Source organism: Mus musculus, chromosome 15 (genome assembly GCF_000001635.26).
Source record: "Mus musculus strain C57BL/6J chromosome 15, GRCm38.p6 C57BL/6J".
Taxonomy (NCBI): domain Eukaryota; kingdom Metazoa; phylum Chordata; class Mammalia; order Rodentia; family Muridae; genus Mus; species Mus musculus.
The window spans coordinates 82,445,558-82,465,503 of NC_000081.6; the positions used below are offsets into that span (position 1 = coordinate 82,445,558).

The following is a 19,946-nucleotide window of genomic DNA, read 5'->3' on the forward strand; positions in this document are numbered from 1 at the left end:
GGAAGGCCTTCTGACAGGAGATTAGGCACGGCTCATTAGGAGAAAGCCTATCCCATCATCCAAGCACAGTGGGCCTTGAAGAACAGAGACAGACAATGGTTTTAGAGCTTTATTGTAGAGAGGCAGGGGCAAAGAGAGAAAGTAGAAAGAGAGAGAGAGACCAGTCATGGCCATGAGGAGAGAAAGGGGGAAAGGAAAGTGAGAAGAAAGGCTAGAGAGTAAGAAAGCTGAGAGAGAGAGAGAGAGAGAGAGAGAGAGAGAGAGAGAGAGAGAGAGAGAAAGATGTATAGTAAGGGAAGAAAAAGCTTAAGAGAGTAAGAGAGAGAGAGCAAAGTGGGGCCAGGCAGCCCCTCTTATAGTGGGCTTGATATCTTGCTGTTGCTAGGTTACTTGAGAGTATAGCCTGAAGGTCAGAAGCTTGGGACATTGTCTACGTGACTGAAAGCCAGGAGCCTCTTCTGTGGGGGCTGTGGGGGCTGTACATTCGACAGGATCCAGGGGTCCAGGAGGCAGAAGGGAACCCCTTTTGTCCCATGTATGTGGGAATTACCATCCATCAGGCTCTACTGGGGTTCAGACCTCAACTAGACTAAAGACCAGACTGTCTGCATAGCCCATTGCCCTACATATCTGTGTGTGTTCATGTGTGTTTTACATAGGCACATAAGTGTGGCATAGGTACCTATGTGTGTGCTCATGGGTATGTGGCTTAAGTTTGTGTGCATTGGCATGTGATATGCTATGAATCCATGTATGTATACATCTGTCTGTGTGTTTATGTGCGAATGTGCATGTGTCTGGATGTGAATTGAGTATATCTGTGTGATTACATGTTTGTCTCTGTGTGTGAAATTGTCTGTATGTGCATGTGTTATATGTAAGTATACATCTCTGTATGTGTTTCTGCATGTAAGTGTCTGTGTGTGTGTATATCTGTATCTCTGTGTATGTGTTTATACATGTGCCTCTCTTTAAGTATGTGTGCTTGTGCCTGTTTTGTGTGTGTATCTGTGTCTGTGTCTGTGTGTGTGTGTGTGCTGATGCTCCGGCCTGTGCATCCACGTGAGGACACAAGAAGTCAATGTCAATGTCTTCCAGTATCTCCACTTCAGCTTTACTATTTGAGAACATGGAGTCCATTCTTTCAGGTGGACTGGATGGCCAATGAGTTCCCAGGATGCGCCAGTCCCTGCCCCCACTCCTGTGGTCACTGTCACACAACAACAAGCCTGGGATTGCATAGGTGCTAGGATCTGAGCTCAGTCCTTGTGCCTCCACAGCAAGCCCTCAACCCCCTGAGCCATCCCTGCAGCCACCTCCCTGCTGTACCCTGGGTATGGTGTCAGAAGCAGCATGCCTGTAGCACATGGCATGTCTCATCACTGTCCTTACTTAGATTGATGGTTTCTTTGGGGTTTTTTCTGCTTCCCTTATTTCTGAATGTTTTGGATCTACTCAACTGCTTTCCACAACTTCTCAACAATCTGACATCCCATCAATAGAATCAGGAGGGACAGGCCCCACAGCCCTGCCCACCAGCCACAGTAGAGATGCCACAAATTTTCTACCTTCTGGGTCCCCAGTCCATCCTGGGATGCTGTAGTTACTGAAGGTCACAGACCTGGCACAAAGGAGGAACCTGCAGGGTTTGAGGGTCCCCCTCCCCTGCTCCTGCCTTGCCCCACCTTTGCATCTGATTGACCCTGAGTGGTGAAAAAACCCATCCTGTGCCTGTCCATATGGCTGAAACCTAAATAAACATAGCACTATCTTTCCAAGCCTGGCCTTAAAACTGCTATAAACAAATGGTTTCCCATTGAGCTCCATCATTGACATAATTACCTGGGGTCTCTCTCTCCCCTTTCTGTTTTTGAAGGATTTGTATAGGTGTGTGTGTGTGGGGGGGTATTTATTTGGTTGGTTTGGTTTGGTGTTTTGAGACAGGATTTTTCTATGTAGCCATGGCTATCTTAGAACTTACTCTGGAGACCAACCTGGCCTCAAACATAGAGATCCAAGAGCCTCTGCCTCCCAAGTACTGAAATTAAAGGCATACGCCACCACTGCCTGATTAAAAAAAAGTTTTTCCATCCATTGACTATTCCATTGCTCTCACAACTCCTCCAAAATCACCCACCAAGGGGTCCTCTTTCTTAACGTCCTTGTTAACTGTCATATGTCACCCCCTCTGCTGTCTCTCCATGTGCCAGTCCTGTCAGGTGGACACAAGCTAACATCCTCTGGGAAGATAGAGCCTAGATTGAGAAGGTGCCACAGCAGGCTGGCCTGGGGTGCAGTTTCTTTATTGATGGGTATTGTGGGAGGGCCCAGCATCTTAAGGGTGCTGCCACTCTAATGCTGGTAGTTCTGGATGATATAGAAAAGAATGCTGACAAGCCAGTAAGCAGCACTCCTCCACAGTCTCTGCTTCAGTTTCTGCCTTGGGTCCCAGCCCTGACTCCCCAAAAGGATGGCACTGTAAATTCTAAGATGAAAAAATTATTTCCTCCCACCCTTCTGTTGCGTCACAGCAATAGAAACCCAAGGATGGCAGTCTGGATCTACTCCACTTGTTTCTTCCTCTGATAGTTCTCTGTATACGCTTTTGAGGTGCTGTGGGCTGAAACCAGGCTTTGGAGCATGCTAGTCACACCCCAAACCTTTTGGACAGTGGGTGGGAGAGTTGATGGTTTATTTACTTGTTGTATTTTCCGTAACATACTCTTTCCGTTTGCCTGGAATTGTCTGATTTACTTTGCATTTTGACCCTCTGGTTGTTTCAGAAAGTTGTTGCTAATTTCCACATGCTTGTCTTCTGTCCATTTCACTACTAAAATGTCAATTTAGAGTCTCTTTCCAAAGCAGCAGGAATGATCCTGCTTATGACTTTTTAAATCCAGGGCTGCTCTTTGCAGCCCAGGCTGACCTGGAATTCCCTATGTAGAACAGGCTGGCCTTAAACTCAGAGGTCATCTTCCACTGTTTCTGTCATCATGGTACCACCAGATCCAAAGTCACCAGCACAGGAACTTCTGAGTGCCCTCCACTGACACTGAGTCCCTTCGTGGCTCCTTAATTTGATCGTTACTTTAGTTAAAGGAATTATAGATTCATTTTATGTATTAAGCATGAGTATACTGTAGCTGTCTTCAGACACACCAGAAGAGGTCATCAGTTCCCATGGCAGATCTTTGTAAGCCACCATATGGTTGCTGCAAATTGAACTCAGGACCTCTAGAAGCACAGACAGTGCTCTTAACTGCTGAGCCATCTCTCCAGCCACAATTTGATTGTTCAAATCCACTGCAATTTTTAAAATCCCTATACTCTCCCCAACACAGATAACTTTGCCAATATTTCCTTCTTTATTTCTGCCATCATATCTTCTTCCACCTACACTGTATACATCACCTCGGTTTCCGTATCCTGGTGTACCATGACCTAGCACCTCACCTGCTATACTCAGGAAATCACCACAGACTCATCTTGACTCTCAGGGCTTCCTTCGTTCCCTAGACATCCTGGGTCGTGGGATGATGATCCTGGCTCATTGGGTGATTGTGATTCTTGAAGGCAGCCTTGGGAAAGTTTAGTTTGTGTGCAGGACATCACCATGACCTCCTTTTCTAAGATCCCACAAACACCACATTCACCCAGACAACCTCCAGGCGTTCCTCCAGAGCTCACCACATAGCCAGATTTCTCGGCTTGAAGTCCCAGTGATCCCGCAGCATGTGTCCCTTGTCTAGAAAGGCGTGTTCACTCCACAGTTATAAACTTTGACTGTAGTACTCTCAACAATTTGACTGAATGTACCACAATTGTTACAACATCAAGGAACTCTCCTTTTACACTCAGTCTTCTACACTGTCTACTGTCTCAGCCTTACCAAACTATATTATCCTAGCATCTACTATAACTCTATCCACAAAGTTTCTTTACTGTTAAGGGAGCAGCATGTTTGAAAGATTCCTGTGCAGGGGTAGCCCTCGATGATTCTACTATGTGTCCTTCAGCTTTGTGTGATCCACGATATGTCCTGGCATCCACCTCAACACAGCAGGAAGTCACAATACCAAACCCCCTGGATGCCTTGTTGGAAGGTCTCTCATTACCAAACCATGACTCAAAATATTTTCTCCTACTATGAAGAGGAGCTTTAAAGATATAAAAACCAATGGAGTCCTGCTACGTTTCTTGTGGATAGTTGGAATCATGGCCCTCAAATCGAGGAAAGACACTTGTCTCTTCCTGGTCAGTCTTGGTCTGGGACCTGATGGTCCAATGTACTTTCCATGCCTTTTCTTTCATTTCTTGTAACTATTTGCTCATTGTTTATCTTGGAGTTTCAGTCAAAATATTTACAATTCCTCCATTTAGTTACCTATCAAATGTGCAGCTCAAACATTGGTTCTGTGGTTTGAGTTTCTATAGGTACCAGCCCATGCTAATAGAACACAGTTCCAACTGGGGACTCACACCATGAGGGGGTTGTGTAACCATCCAAGGTTGAACCAGCCCTAGGCAACCTCAGCCATCCTTTGCCCAAACTAAATATTCCCAAGGCTGCCCTCAAGAATCACAATTACCCAATGAGCCATATCCCATGACCCAGGAGGCCTAGGGAAAGAAGGACGACCTGGACATGACCCTGAGACTCAACACTGGTTCTCACTTCAACAAAATGAGGCAGATCAAAGGCAATAGAGAGAACAAACAGTGCACAGGACAGAGTTCAGGAGAAATGTGCCCAGGTTGCATCTGACCTCATCCAGTGGAGTCCAAAGGACAGCAATCAATTATATGTTGACATGTGTGCAGAAAATGGCAAACCTGGGAATATCGCTGCCCCAGTGCAGCAATGCTTGAGGGCCAAGTACTCAGTCCCAGCATCCTGTTGTGGACATGGCAGACCTGTGCTGCTGAGATGAATATGCAGACCCCAGTCCCCCTAACATCACATGATTCTGTCAGATCACAGTTGTTCACATGGCTGAGAAGACATGGACAAAGGACAAAGGGAATGATGCAGCAGGCACAAGGTAAGCAGACCATATAGTCCTCTCCCAAGAGTCAAACATAGAGAGGAAACCCAGTACAACATAGAGGGAGTGACATCCCTCACCTCTCTGTGCACTTCCCTCACGAGGGCTCATTTACCTGATGCAGGGAAATCCAGACTGAATCAGCTCATCCCCCACTGGAGCCAACACCCAGTCAGCACAACTGCTTCTCTTAGATAATGTCATGGATGACCCAGACAGGAAGAAATGAGGGCTGAATATGTTGTCCCAGCCCTGACATGCAGGTTTAAGCATCAGGCACTAAAAGTCATCTTGGAAGGGTCCTGGGACTAACCAGAAGAAACCCAGCAGCCTGAATCTGACAGTGACCTCAGCAGGTTGTCTCCTGAATTCCCTTTCTGACCCTTACCTATAATGGTGTCCTGCCTCCAAAGCAGGTGTCCTTTCAGACCAACTTGGTGATTGAGAAAGACATTTGTCTCTGTTCCAACTATGGTGCCATTCGAGAGTACTGGGTTGGGCAGGGCCAAAGAGCATGGACAGGAAGAGGAGAAACAGACTTAGAGGCTTCAGGCCAGCAATAAGCATGGAGTCACCAACAGGCTCCAGTGACACACAGGTGGTCAGTGCAGGGGGGCACATTCAGCAGAGAGGAGACCTGTGTGTAGTCCTTGCTCTGGGGCTTCATGGTGTGTCTCCATTCAACTCAAGCCTCCCTTCCACCATGGTGAAGCTGTAGTAGAAAGAGCCTGCCTGGATTCCAGGAGGACTTCTAAGCCTTCGATCTTCAGAGGTCTGGATTCCCAGCAAGGACAGGGACTGAGCCTCTTTGGACCCTAGTGTATGGGGACCTGCTATGTGCCATGTGTCCAGCAGTGCCCAGCACACAAGGGCCATTTATTAGAAGGCTCGGGAGTCATCTTTCTGTTTTCCTCATGAATGCTCACCCTGACCACAGGCCTCTGGCATGAGCAAGGAAACTGCCTCACCTACCTCCATGTGAAAAACTGTTCCCAGGTGAGATTGACCCACCAAGAAACTGAGGGTGAATAAGAGACAGAGGCCAGCATGTGACAAGTCCCTGTAACAACTTTGGCCAGCAAGATACTCAGATTTTTCTCAGCTTCCCCAGACTGGGCCTGAGAAATCTCGTGTTGTAATTATTGCTGCCTGATCCACTGGATGACCACAGACCTGTAGTGAACATGGCAATGCTCCAGCTGCCTTCCCCACTGGCACTCACTAATCAACAGAACATCTAGCTGCCTTCCCACCAGTAACTTCCACTTTACCACAGGGGCTCTATATGCCTTTGCACTACTCACAAGCAAGGATTCCAGCTTCCCTCCCCACCTGTCCTTCTTTTGCCCATAGGGGCTCCAGCCTCTTTCCCTCCACTGTAGAAAACATCCTCCCACCGCTCAAACATGCACAGAAGGCATTCACAGGAAGGCAGTCAAGCCCCATGTCCTGTCAACAAAGTGCTCCATGAAGATTTGGAGGTCTCATTCCTCTCTGAGGCAATATCCTCAAGCCCTCAAAGATTTGCATAGGTAGCATACCAAATGAATTTGCTGCACACAGTAATCAGATCATCCATCTTGAAGAGGGGTCCTCTAGACATCTGCCTACCATGTTCAGCCCAGCAGAATCAGCATGCTCTGCTCCTGGTAGGAACTGAACATCACTGGCTCCTCCCTATTCCGGGCCAAAACAAACACATATTTGGGGCAGGACACAGAGGACAAAGGGCAACCCTGGCACTCCTTTATAAGGTGACAGGATCCAAGCTTGGGGCTTCCTGATCCTAGGTGTTGTATTGAGTGTTGTTCATTGGTCTCTGGGAAGCCTGGGCAGTAGTGGGGCAGCCATGGAGCTGCTGACTGGGACTGACCTGTGGCCTGTGGCCATATTCACAGTCATCTTCATATTACTGGTGGACCTGACCCACCAGCGCCAGCGCTGGACTTCTCGTTACCCACCAGGCCCTGTGCCATGGCCTGTACTGGGTAACTTGCTGCAGGTGGACCTAGGTAACATGCCATACAGCTTGTACAAGGTGAGTGACTTAGCAATAGATGGTAACTGAAGTAATGGTATCTACAGCGGCACATACTAGGGCTTAGGCCACAGGTCAGACAGGGATCTAGACCTCCAAGAGAGGACAGGCATAGAAATGTTTTGGTAGCAGCCACTGGGAATTCCTAGAGCAAAATTTTAGAAGAAAAATTCCAGGAGGTGAAGCAGGATGTGACAACAGTATTTAGTCAGTTTGGACAGGGCAGCAGCCATAGAGGACAAAGGTCCATTATGGCCCTGTCAAAAACAAGGTCTGTTAGTTTACCAAAAATATCATTTAGGACACTGAGTGGAGAGAGGGACTGTGGCTGCCTGAATCTCTTGCTGTTGTGTGCTCTCTGGCCTCACTGCCCATCTCGAGGAACCAGAGTCTCTTCATGAATGTTGACATGTTAAAGAACCCAGGACAGTTTTCTGGCTCTGACAAGATCACCACTGGGGAGTCACATCTACTGTGATTCCTTCGCTGAACTTAAAAGATAAGACACCGCAGTGGTAGGCAGCCTCAGGCTGGGAATGGAGCTCAGTGAGAAGCAGTTTCCCAGGATACATGAGGACCAGGGTTCAATAACAAGCAAGATACACACTAATGTGCATGCACATATACAAATACAGAGAGAGAGAGAGAGGGAGAGAGGCAGAGAGAGGGAGAGAGAGACAGAGAGAGACAGAGAGAGACAGAGAGAGACAGAGAGAGACAGAGAGACACTAAGATATGCATTGACTCTGAGGGAGAGATATGCATGGACTTACATACACATATGCACACATACTTAAATTACATACATAAACATGAAGGTGTAAACATACACGAATGTGCACTCACACACACAGAAACTTCCTTGCACCCTCTCACTTTGACATTGTTGTGCAGTGAAACTGGTTCTATTATCTGTGGGCACCTCCACTTCCTATGTGCTCTGTCTCTCTACCTCAGCTTCAAAACCGCTATGGTGACGTGTTCAGCCTACAGATGGCCTGGAAGCCTATGGTTGTGATCAATGGACTGAAGGCAATGAAGGAAATGCTGTTGACCTGTGGAGAGGACACTGCTGACCGCCCTCCAGTGCCCATCTTTGAGTACCTGGGTGTGAAGCCTGGATCCCAAGGTAAAGGGCTGTGTGGACGGTGGATTTGGGTTCAGACGTGTGGGAATAAGCTGAGGAAGCACAGGTTATGAACGTGGGTGGGAATGTGGTCAAGCAATTCACAGCAGAGTCACTGAAGACCAGGAGGACTACCCAGAAGGCATGCGCTGGATTGTGATAGCAAGGTTTTGAGAGGCTCATGGCCAGGACAGAACCCAGAAAAGAGAATTGAAGAGAGAAGGAGACAGTAGAGTTGGGCATTCTTGGTTACATACTGATGTGTCTGCAGGTGTGGTCCTTGCACCCTACGGGCCCGAGTGGCGAGAGCAGAGGCGATTCTCTGTGTCTACCCTGCGCAACTTTGGCCTGGGCAAGAAATCACTGGAGGACTGGGTGACCAAGGAGGCCAATCACCTCTGTGATGCCTTCACCGCCCAGGCTGGTGGGTGATGGGTGAGGGATGTAGTTGGGCACAGGGAGACATGGGCAGTCCATTGACTTGCTTGCATCTTCACTCCATCTCCACTCCCAGGGCAGCCCATCAATCCCAACCCCATGCTGAACAAATCCACGTGCAATGTGATTGCATCTCTCATTTTTGCCCGTCGCTTTGAATATGAAGACCCTTTCCTCATCAGGATGCTGAAAGTACTGGAACAAAGTTTGACAGAAGTCTCTGGCTTAATTCCTGAGGTAGGAGGTTCAGGGCAGGGTACACAGCCATTTCTTTGCAGTCTGTCTTCGTTGAGGGAAGCTAGGTGCTAAGGTAGTGGGAGAGGACTTCTGGGGGTCAACTGTAGGAGGATATGATGGTTGACACCTGTTCAATGACAGGAAAGGAGAAGCAGACCAAGATCAGGATTTCCAGAAAGGGAGAGAACCTGGGCCTTCTATTTTTATGGAACACAAAAAAATCTGTGGTTATTGCCGGGGTAGAATATTCCTTTGTTCACCTGGGGCTGAGAGAACCTTTAGGAGGCTCTTCTAATTTAACAGTTATAGAGGAGGCAGTGGAGAGGTGGGGACACACAGGCTTTGTGTCTGTTGTGAGGGAGACTGGCAACTGAGCCTGGTCCAGGTTGATACTGAGCATCCCTAGCACTGAGGAGCCAGTCAAAGGGTGATTGGGTAAGGAGCTTGCCAAGCAAGCCAGCCAACCACAGTTTGATGTCTGGGACCCATGTGGGACAGAGATAATTGACTCTACACACTGTCCTATCACTTGCTTCTACACACTGCAACTCATAAGCACCATACATGATCATGATTCACTAATAATTAATTTTATGAAGATTAACCTCTGAGACTTCCTATGTCTCTCACAGGTTCTTAATGCATTCCCGATACTCTTGCGTATCCCAAGGCTGGCTGACAAGGCCCTCCAAGGTCAGAAGTCCTTCATCGCCATACTGGATAACCTGTTGACTGAGAATAGGACCACCTGGGACCCTGTCCAAGCACCCCGAAATTTGACTGATGCCTTCCTGGCAGAGATAGAGAAGGTGATTTGCAGTTCTAAGAGATGTAGCCAGGAATTGTGGGCTGAGGTCCTGTGAGCTGTGAGGCAAGATGGGTAGAGTCCTGTGTATCACCAAGTGACTCAGCACCTGGACTGCCCTGGGGACAATGGGAGGCCATGTGGGACTTCCTTTCCCTACTGAGCCCATTCTTTCTGTGTGGCCCAGGCCAAAGGGAATCCTGAGAGCAGCTTCAATGATGAGAACCTGCTCATGGTGGTGCGTGACCTGTTTGGTGCAGGGATGCTGACCACCTCAACCACATTGTCCTGGGCCCTGATGCTCATGATCCTGCATCCAGATGTGCAGCGTGAGCCTGGCTGGGGATGGGAGGGAGGTAGAGGCACAGTCCCCAGTCAGTTGGTATGATTGTGGCTCCCAGTGCTACCTCAACCCAGACCCCAGGCTGCTCACTGGTGTTTCTGACATGGCCTCAGCCCTTAACATGATTGTAAGACAGGGATGTCTCCTGTGACTATTTCACTGAGGGGATGCTGTCCCTCCAGGCAGAGTCCAACAAGAAATCGATGAGGTCATAGGGCAGGTGAGGCATCCAGAGATGGCAGACCAGGCCCACATGCCCTACACCAATGCTGTCATTCATGAGGTGCAGCGCTTTGGGGACATTGTTCCAGTGAATTTGCCACGCATCACAAGTCATGACATTGAAGTGCAGGACTTCCTCATCCCCAAGGTAGGCCTGGGCCTGATACTACTTCATCATGATCACTATCCCACAAGGGCAAGAGAGACCAACATGTCCTATTCCTAACTTGCTCACAAGAACCGGAGTGCACGCAAGTTGCAGCCTTCAAGAGTCCTCAAGAAAGAAATGTTAAAGAAAATGGCCAAAGGGCACTTTATGGAGCATTGCACACAGGGATGGTTGCTGGGTAGGCACCAGTGGAAGATCATTACAGGGATCTCTAAGCTACTGAGAGGCTCAGGGGCTGAGGTTGAATGAGAGGATCCAGTGTGTGCAGGAAAGAAGATATGCATGTGATCCTGGTGACCAGGGTCTGGGCAGCCCCTCCCCAGTCCATGTTCACACTATGTGCCTCCTAACAGGGGACGATCCTCCTCCCCAACATGTCCTCCATGCTGAAAGATGAGTCTGTCTGGGAGAAGCCCCTCCGCTTCCATCCTGAACACTTCCTGGATGCCCAGGGCCACTTTGTGAAGCCTGAGGCCTTCATGCCATTCTCAGCAGGTGCCTGGGGGATGCCTGGCTGCCTGTCTCTCCCAAGGGTGCCTTGGAGGGTGGAGCACCAATGAGGTCCCAGACTAACTGGGCCCTCTTCCACACACAGGCCGCAGATCATGCCTGGGGGAGGCCCTGGCCCGCATGGAGCTTTTCCTCTTCTTCACCTGCCTCCTGCAGCGCTTTAGCTTCTCAGTGCCTGATGGACAGCCCCAGCCCAGCAACTCTGGAGTCTATGGTATTCTTGTTGCCCCCTCTCCCTACCAGCTCTGTGCTGTGGTACGAGACCAAGGACACTAATTCCAGACATGCTCTGTAGGGCAGTTTCCTGCCATGTATAATAAACTAGTCTTGTGTCTTCTGCTGTTTTCTCCTTCAACCCCAGATTTCTCTTGTTGGGTCCTCAGACAATAGTCTCCAAACAACCATCTCACCTGCTTCATTCCTTTCCAAGAGACAACATAACTCTTGTGATGAAAGGATGTGCTGACCTTGGATCATTGGAACAGGACTTCAGTGTCAATACTTGGGAGCCCAATCAGGAGGATCATGTGTGGTGCTATCCTGGGATATACAGCAAGGCTTAGGTCAGCCTGGGTTATGTAACCAGGAGATTCTTTGTGGTATAACTAAAGCAGAGCTATGACGAGGATGCACAAAAAATACAGGAAGGAGGGATGGAGAAAGGGAGGCTGATGGTAGAGAACAAAATGGTAGGCTGTGTTCAGGTGACAGCTCGCCCTGGTTCACACACTGAGACCCAGCGTGGTGACCAGGTTGGTGACAAACTACAGGCAAAGGTAAGTTCACCATGGTTCTCTGGAACAGGTGTAGCAGGCTTCCAATGAGAGCCAGTACTGGTCTTGTCTGAGACATGACATGGTGGTTCCCAACACCCAGTGGTGCCATGATTGACTGGGAAGCCTCCCTTGGACAGGTAGGCTGCTGTCCTCATAGTGGTGACCACAGAGAAATGAGAGAGAAGAAAAGGAGGAGCAGGCAAAGTGACAACAGAGCTCAGGGAGTCTGGCACACTCCCAGCCATCTGTCAGATATGTCACAGGGTGGGATTCACAGTCACCAGTGTGACTCAGCCTGAAGACATTGCTCAGAGGGAGCCTCAGTGAGCCTCACTGTCCAGGGGTTTACTGGGTGCCACAGAGAAGGAGCACCCACATGGTTGACCCATCTCCACATACTCCAAGTCACACTTAGGTATCCAGAACACTTGCCTAAATCCCTATTGGTGGTATAAATGGTGCCATGAGAAATGTGCACACGTTTCATTTGTCCTCTTCCAGTGGAGTCCAAAGGACAGAGATGGTGTATCTGTTAATATGCGTGCAGAAAATTGCAAACCTGGGAGCACCCCTGTCCCAGTGCAGCAATGCTTGATGGCCAGGGACTCAGTCCCAGCATCCTGTGTGGACATGGCACACCTGTGCTGCTGACATGAATATGCACACCCCAGTCTGCCCTGAAGTCACATGATTCTGACAGACCAGGGTTGTTCACATGGCTGAGAGGACATGGACTGAGGATGAAGGGAAGAAGACAGTGGCAGCAGGCACATGGTTAGCAGAGCATCCATGCCTCTCCCAAGAGCTGGAGCCAAAGAAGAAACCCATTACAGCACAGTGTGGGACATCCCTCACTTGTCTGGGCACTTATCTCACCAGGGCTCACTTACCTGATGCAAGAAAACCCATCCTGACTCAGCCCATTCCCCTCTGGGGCTGGCCCCAAGTCAACACCACTGCTTCTCTTTGATAATGTCATGTATGAAACAGACAGGTAGAGATGAGAGGCCAAATGAATTGTCCCAGCACTGACATGCAGGGTTAATGATCTAGTACCAGAAGTTCTTCTGGAAGGGGCCTGGAGCAAACCATGAGGAAACTAACAGCCTGAGTCTCTCAGTGACCTGAGCAAGATGTCTACCTAATCCACATTCTGACCATGTTCCATGCTGGTGTCCTGACTCCCATGCAGGTCTCTTCTCAAGCCAACTTGGGGCTTGAGAAAGTATCTTGTCTTTGCCCCAACCTATGATGCCAGTCTTTTTTTTTTTAACAATATTTTTATTAGATATTTTCTTCGTTTACATTTCAAATGCAATCCCTAAATCCCCCTATACACTCTCCCCAACCCACCCACTCCTGCTTCCTGGCCCTTGCATTCCCCTGTACTGGGGCATATAATCTTTGCAAGACCAAGGGCCACTCCTCCCAATGATGGCTGACTAGGCCATCTTCTGCTACATATGCAGCAAGAGACATGAGCTCTGGGGGTACTGGTTAGTTCACATTGTTGTTCCTCCTATAGGGTTGCAAACCCCTTCAGCTCCTTGGGTACTTTCTCTAGCTCCTCCATTGGGTGGCCCTGTGTTCCAACCAATAGATGACTGTGAGCAACCACTTCTGTATTTGCCAGGCAATGGCATAGCCTCACAAGAGACAGCTATATCATGGTTCTGTCATAAAAATATTGCTGGCATATGCAATAATATCTGCATTTGGTTGTTGATTATGGGATGGATCCCCGGGTGGAGCAGTCTCTGGATGGTCCTTCTTTCTGTCTCAGCTCAAACTTTGTCTTTGTAACTCCTTCCATGAGTATTTTGTTCCCTATTCTAAGGAGGAACGAAGTATCCACACTTTGATCTTCCTTTTTCTTGGTTTTCGTTTGTTTTGAAAATTGTATCTAGGGTATTTAAGTTTCTGGGCTAATATCCAATTATCAGTGAGTGCATATCATGTGTGTTCTTTTGTGATTGAGTTACCTCACTCAGGATGATATCCTCCAGATCTATCCATTTACCTAATGTTGCGGCCGACCAGCAGTTCTCAACGAACGGTTCAACTGAGATGGCAACTCGGGCTGAAAGAGAAGAACTAGATGGGCGGAAGAAAGAACGAAGCCAAGTCAAAGTCACTCAGATCAAAGCTCAATTTTACTGTTGTGACACTCAGTTATGAAGGAAGGGGGAGGGGACCCGATTCCCGCCAAATAATCTTGGGATCCAGTAGCAGGGTGAGCACGTGAGTGGCTCCAAACAGAAAAGCAGCACGGTCCAGCAGTGGGTGTAGCAGAACGAATGAGCAGGAAGCTCCACCCCTGAGCAAGCAGGTTTCAGGCTGGGGGAGGGGAGACTGCAACCTAAGAATTTCATAAATTCATTGTTTTTAATTGCTGAGTAGTACTCCATTGTTTAAATGTACCACATTTTCTGTATCCATTCCTCTTTTGAGGGACATCTGGGTACTTTACAGCTTCTGGTTATTATAAATAAGGCTGCTATGAACATAGTGGAGTATGTGTCCTTATTACCAGTTGGAACATCTTCTGGGTATATGCCCAGGAGAGGTATTCCTGGATCTTCTGGTAGTACTATGTCCAATTTTCTGAGGAACCGCCAGACTGATTTCCAGAGTGTTTGTACAAGCTTGCAATCCCACCAGCAATGGAGGAGTTTTCCTCTTTTTTCACATCCTTACCAGCATCTGCTGTCACCTGAATTTTTGATTTTAGCCTTTCTGACTGGTGTGAGGTGGAATCTCAGGATTGTTTTGATTTGCATTTCCATGATGATTAAGGATGTTGAACATTTTTTTTTTCAGGTGCTTCTCAGCCATTCGGTATTCCTCAGATGAGAACTCATTGTTTAGCTCTGTACCCCATTTTTTAATGGGGTTATTTGATTTTCTGGAGTCCAGCTTCTTGAGTTCTTTGTATATATTGGATATTAGTCACCTATTGGATTTAGGTTTGGTAAAGATCCTTTCCCAATCTGTTGGTGGCCTTTTTGTCTTATTGACAGTGTCTTTTGCCTTACAGAAGCTTTGCAGTTTTATGAGGTCCCATTTGTTGATTCTGATCTTACAGCACAAGCCATTGCTGTTCTGTTTAGGAATTTTCCCCCTGTGCCATATCTTCGAGGCTTTTCCCTATTTCTCCTCTATAAATTTTAGTGTCTCTGGTTTTATGTGGAGTTCCATGATCCACTTAGACTTTAGCTTTGTACAAGGAGATAAGAATGGATCAATTGGCATTCTTCTACATGATAACTGCCAGTTGAGCCAGCACCATTTGTTGAAAATGCTGTCTTTTCCACTGGATGGTTTTAGCTCCTTTGTCAAAGATCAAGTTAGCATAGGTTTGTGGGTTCATTTCTGGGTCTTCATTTCTATTCCATTGATCTACCTGTCTGTCACTGTACCAGTACCATGCAGTTGTTTTTTTTTTTTATCACAATTGCTCTGTAGTACAGCTTGCTTGATGTCAGGGATGGTGATTCCCCCAGTGTTTCTTTTATTGTTGAGAATAGTTTTTGCTATCCTAGGTTTTTTGTTATTCCAGATGATTTTGCCAATTGCCCTTTCGAACTCTGTGAAGAATTGAGTTGGTATTTGATGGGGATTGCATTGAGTCTAGATTGCCTTCGGCATGATAGCCATTTTTACTATATTAATCCTGCCAATCCATGAGCATGGGAAATCTTTCCATCTTTGGAGATCTTCAATTTCTTTCTTCAGAAACTTGAAGTTCTTATTGTACAGATCTTTCACTCCCTTAGTTAGAGTTACACCAAGGTATTTTATATTATTTGTGACTATTGTGAAGTGTATTGTTTCCCTAATTTCTTTCTTATCCTGTTTATCCTTTGTGTAGAGAAAGGCCAGTGATTTGTTTGAGTTAATTTTATATCCAGCTACTGCACTGAATCTGTTTATCAGGTTTAGGAATTCTTTGGTGGAATTTTTAGGGTCACTTTTATATACTATCATGTCATCTGCAAATAGTGATAGTTTGACTTCTTCCTTTCCAATTTGTCTCCCCTTGATCTCCTTTTGTTGTCTAATTTCTCTGGCTAGGACTTCAAGTACTATATTCAACAGGTAGGGAGAACGTGGGCAGCCTTGTCTAGTCCCTGATTTTAGTGGGATTGCTTCAAGTTTCTCTCCATTTATTTTGATGTTGGCTACTGGTTTGCTGTAGATTGCTTTTATTATGTTTAGGTATGGGCCTTGAATTACTGAATTCTAAGACTTTTTGTTTTTATCATGAATGGGTGTTGTATTTTGTCAAATGCCATTTTATGGAACTGGGTTGGGCGGGGTCAAGAATCCTAGACAGGAAGAGGGGGCAGGCTTAGAGGCTTCAGTCCAGCAAGAAGCACGGACTTACCCACAGGCTCCAGTGACACAGAGCTGGTCAGTGCAGGGGTAGCCTGGTCAGCAGCAGGAGGAGACCCGTGTCTAGTCCTTGATGTGGGGCAGCATTGGTGTGGTCGCAGCTCAGCTCCTGTCTCCCCTTCTTCTACACTGAAGGTGCAGCAGAGAGAGAGCCTGCCTGGATTCCACTGGGAGTTTTGAGCCTTTGATATTTAGAGGTCTAAATGCCCAGCAAGGACAGCGACTGATCCTCTGCTGAGCCTAGTGAATGATGAGCTGACATGTGCGGTGTGCCCAGCAGTGCCCAGCACCCAAGGGCCATTTGTTTGAAGGCTCAGGAGTCATCTTTTTGTTTTCCTCATGGCTGCTCACCCTGGCCACATGCCTCTGGCCTGAAAAAGAAAATGGCCTCACTTCTCTCCAGGTGGAAGACTGTTCCCAGGTGAGATTGACCCCCAAGAAACAAAGGGTGAATAAGGGAGAGAGAGAGGCTTGAATGTGGCATGTCCCTGGACCAACTTAGTAGCCCCACAGGATTCTTAGATTATTTGTCAGCTTCCTCAGACTGGGTCTGAGAAATGCCCTGTTGTATGTCTTGCTGCCTGATCCACTGGCTGACTACAGACCTGCACTGAAGATGTCACTGCTCCAGCTGCACCTCCCCACTCACTCACCATGGGGGCTCTAGGTACTTTCCCAACATGGGCCCCCACTCACCCACAGGTTTTTCAGCTGCCCTCCCTAAATGCCCTCCCATGCCAAGAGGGGCTTCAGCCTTTGTCCCTCAACTGCAGGAGACAGCCTCTCACTGCTCACACACATACAGAAGCCATTGACTGAATGCCAGTCAACCCTCATATCCTGTCCCTCCCCAAAAAAGTGCTCCATGACATTCTCGGAGGTCTCATTCCTCTGTGATGCAATGTCCTCAAGCCTTCAAGCTTTGAAAGTGTACCTTATCAGATGATTTTTTTGTATGCAATGAGTCCTCACAATCCCAACCACCTCCTGGACAAAGCCATATGCAATGTGATTGCCTCTCTCATTTATGCCTGTCGCTTCAAATATGGAGACCCTGACATAATCAAATTCTAAAGGTATTGAAAGAAAGCATGTAAAAGAAAATTGTCTTCATCCCTGATGTAGAAGGATCAAGGGCAGCCTGCAGTATTATTTCTGTGTGGTTTATGTCCCAAGAGGAGGCTGTAGGCAGGGGATTTGAGAAGGACACCTTTAGAAGTGTCAACTACAGGAATAGGAGCCAGAACCTTGACAAGCCTGCAGCAATGGGAGGGGAGAATGATCAAGGTCAAGCACTGTGGAAGGTGAGAACCTGGATCTCTGCTCACAAGGAAGACACCAACACTTTTGAGATTTCCATCACAAGGCTTAGAGGCTGAAGGTTAGAACTAAGTCAAAGTCAGGTGATGGTTGGGAACAAATAGGGCCTATGCCCATCATGGAAGCAGCTGTAAACTGAGACTGTCAGAGATCAACACTAAACCTGTGTACCCAGGATCCAGAGAGATGTCCATTGTGTAAGGAGCTTGCCAGGCAAGCAGGGCTCTTCAGTTTCATTTCTCATCCCATGTAGTAATGTGAGAACTGACTCTGTATGTTTATCCCAGACCTCAACATCTTTGTTGTGGCAATAGCTCTCCTCACATCATGTATACACAAATACACATTGGAATAATAATGCATATTATTACTAGAAATCTTATTTACCCAACTTGTTAAATTAAAGGCAGCAGGGTGGCCTAGCATATCCTATGGCTGTTACAGGTTCTCAACATATTCCCAATTGTCCTGAGCATCTCAGGGTTGGGTGACAAAGTCTTGCCTGGGAAAAAGGTATCTCTCGCCATAGTGGACAAGATGTTGACTGACCAACATCTTAGAAGACATGGGACCCTGACTAGTCACATTGTGACCTGACTGATGCCTTCCTGGCTGAGATGGAGCAGGTGAGACTATGGGAATTGTTGCCCATTGAGCCGTGAATAAGTCCGTGACACCGAAGTGTAACAACCTGAAATCATCAGGAAGGTATTTTGGGGAACTCCAGTGTGTACAGTGAGTCTGCTGTCCTCCTGTGTCCTAGGCAGGGGAACCATGAGAGTAGCTTCAGTAAACCACTCTACATCTGCTTATCCTTCACCTGTTGGGTGCTGGGATTGTGATGAGTTCAGTCACTCTGACCTGGACCCTGCTTCTCATGATCTAGAATCCAGATGTTCAGAGTGAGCCTCGATGGGGCTGGGAAGAAAGGAAGAGGATGGTAGAAGCACACTCCTTAAGCTTACTTGAGATACTTCAGGTTCCAAGTGATGGTTTAACCCACACTCCAGTAAGGAAGATGGCCATATTTCCTCCCTTGGATTCAGCCCTTAACAGAGCAGTAGTGGAGGGAAAAGGGGCTCCACACTGTGTCTCCTTTACTTAGGTGTTGCTCTCTTTCCAGGCTCAGAACTATAGGAAATCGACAAGGTGATAGGACAGGTATGGCATCCAGAGATGGCAGACCAGGTCCTCATGCCCTTCACCAATGCTGTCATTCATGAGGTGAAGTGCTCTGAAGACATCACTGCAATGGCTTTGCCACACAGGAATTCCCTTCACAGCAATGTTCAGGGCTTCCTTATTCCTAAGGTAGACCTGGATCCCTCCAGCTAGCCACTGGCCTGATCTGACCAATTACGCAAGATTAGAGTTTAGGCAACACAATTCTCAACTCAACAGAACCAACTTCTCCTGGGTTAATATGAGAAACAAGAGCAGGAACTGTACTTTAGAATCCCCAGCTAGAAAGGCAAGCAAGTTGTAACAGCCACTACCTACAAATACAGGTGACAGTGTGTACACTTGTCACTTGTCACATATCTATGTCATACTATTAATAAAAGGTGAGAAGCTTCTGTGGTGAAGTTTTCTGTGGTGAGTCGACAGCATCCAGTGTGTGTGGTAGAGGCTGTGCCTGTGCACTTGGTGGCTAGTGTCTAGTAAGCCTCACCCTGTAATGTAAACACAGTGTGCCTCCTGCCAGGGGAAGTCCCTTATTACCAACCTATCTTCTGAGCTAAAGGATGAGGCTATTTGGGAGAAGCCCCTCTGCTTTCATCCTGAATACTTCCTGGATGCCAAGGGCCACTTTGTGTAGCATGAGCCCTTCATGGCATTCTCAGAAGGTACCTCTGGTCTGCCTGACTGTTCATATCTCCCCCAGGTGCCTTGGATGGTGGAGCACCAATCAAATCCCAGTCTGACTGAGCCCTCTCCAACCCGAAGGCCACCAAGCATGCCTAAGGGAGCCCCTGGCCTGCATGGAGCTCTTTCTCTTCTTCACCTTTCTCCTGCAGCGCTTTAGCTTCTCCATGTCAGATGGACAACCCCTTCCCAGTGAGTACAGCATCTATGCAATGCCAGTTACTCCAGAGCCCTGCCAATTCTGTGCAGTGGTTCAGTATCAGGGGCAGTGACACCGTCCTTCTCCCCAGTTTGGGCTTATTGATGTTTAATAAAGAAATCCTGTGTCTGCAACTCAGATTCCTAGTCCATCTCCCTCGTCTCAATTGTGTTCCAATACAACAGACTACAATCCTTCTTGACCCTCTGTCTCGGTCCTATCAACAATATTAATGCTGTGAGAATGGAGTTTATTTCTCCAGTAGCAGTGGCCTCCAGTAAAGAATATGACAGGACAAGGCAAGAAGACTGCAAATTCAAGTCCAGCATGTACTATTTAGATTCCACTACTTAATGAGACTCTTGTTAGAAAGGGGAGGAGTGGGTAGTCATCTGGGAGTGCTGCAGATAGAAAGAGGGAAGGAATGAAATGGAGGAGAGTGGGAAGCACTCAGATA

At 47.5% G+C, this 19,946-nt stretch overlaps 1 protein-coding gene and 1 pseudogene across 1 annotated transcript; both read left to right on the forward strand.

Moving 5' to 3' along the window:
• Nucleotides 1–6,819: 6,819 nt before the first annotated feature.
• Cyp2d9 (cytochrome P450, family 2, subfamily d, polypeptide 9) lies at nucleotides 6,820–11,270 on the forward strand. The gene is made up of 9 exons (NM_010006.2): nucleotides 6,820–7,083; nucleotides 8,041–8,212; nucleotides 8,481–8,633; nucleotides 8,724–8,884; nucleotides 9,517–9,693; nucleotides 9,877–10,018; nucleotides 10,215–10,402; nucleotides 10,777–10,918; nucleotides 11,019–11,270. The coding sequence occupies exons 1-9, from the start codon at nucleotides 6,895–6,897 to the stop codon at nucleotides 11,207–11,209; spliced, it is 1,515 nt and encodes a 504-aa protein (NP_034136.2). The 5' UTR covers nucleotides 6,820–6,894; the 3' UTR covers nucleotides 11,210–11,270.
• Cyp2d32-ps (cytochrome P450, family 2, subfamily d, polypeptide 32, pseudogene) lies at nucleotides 17,062–19,556 on the forward strand (annotated as a pseudogene).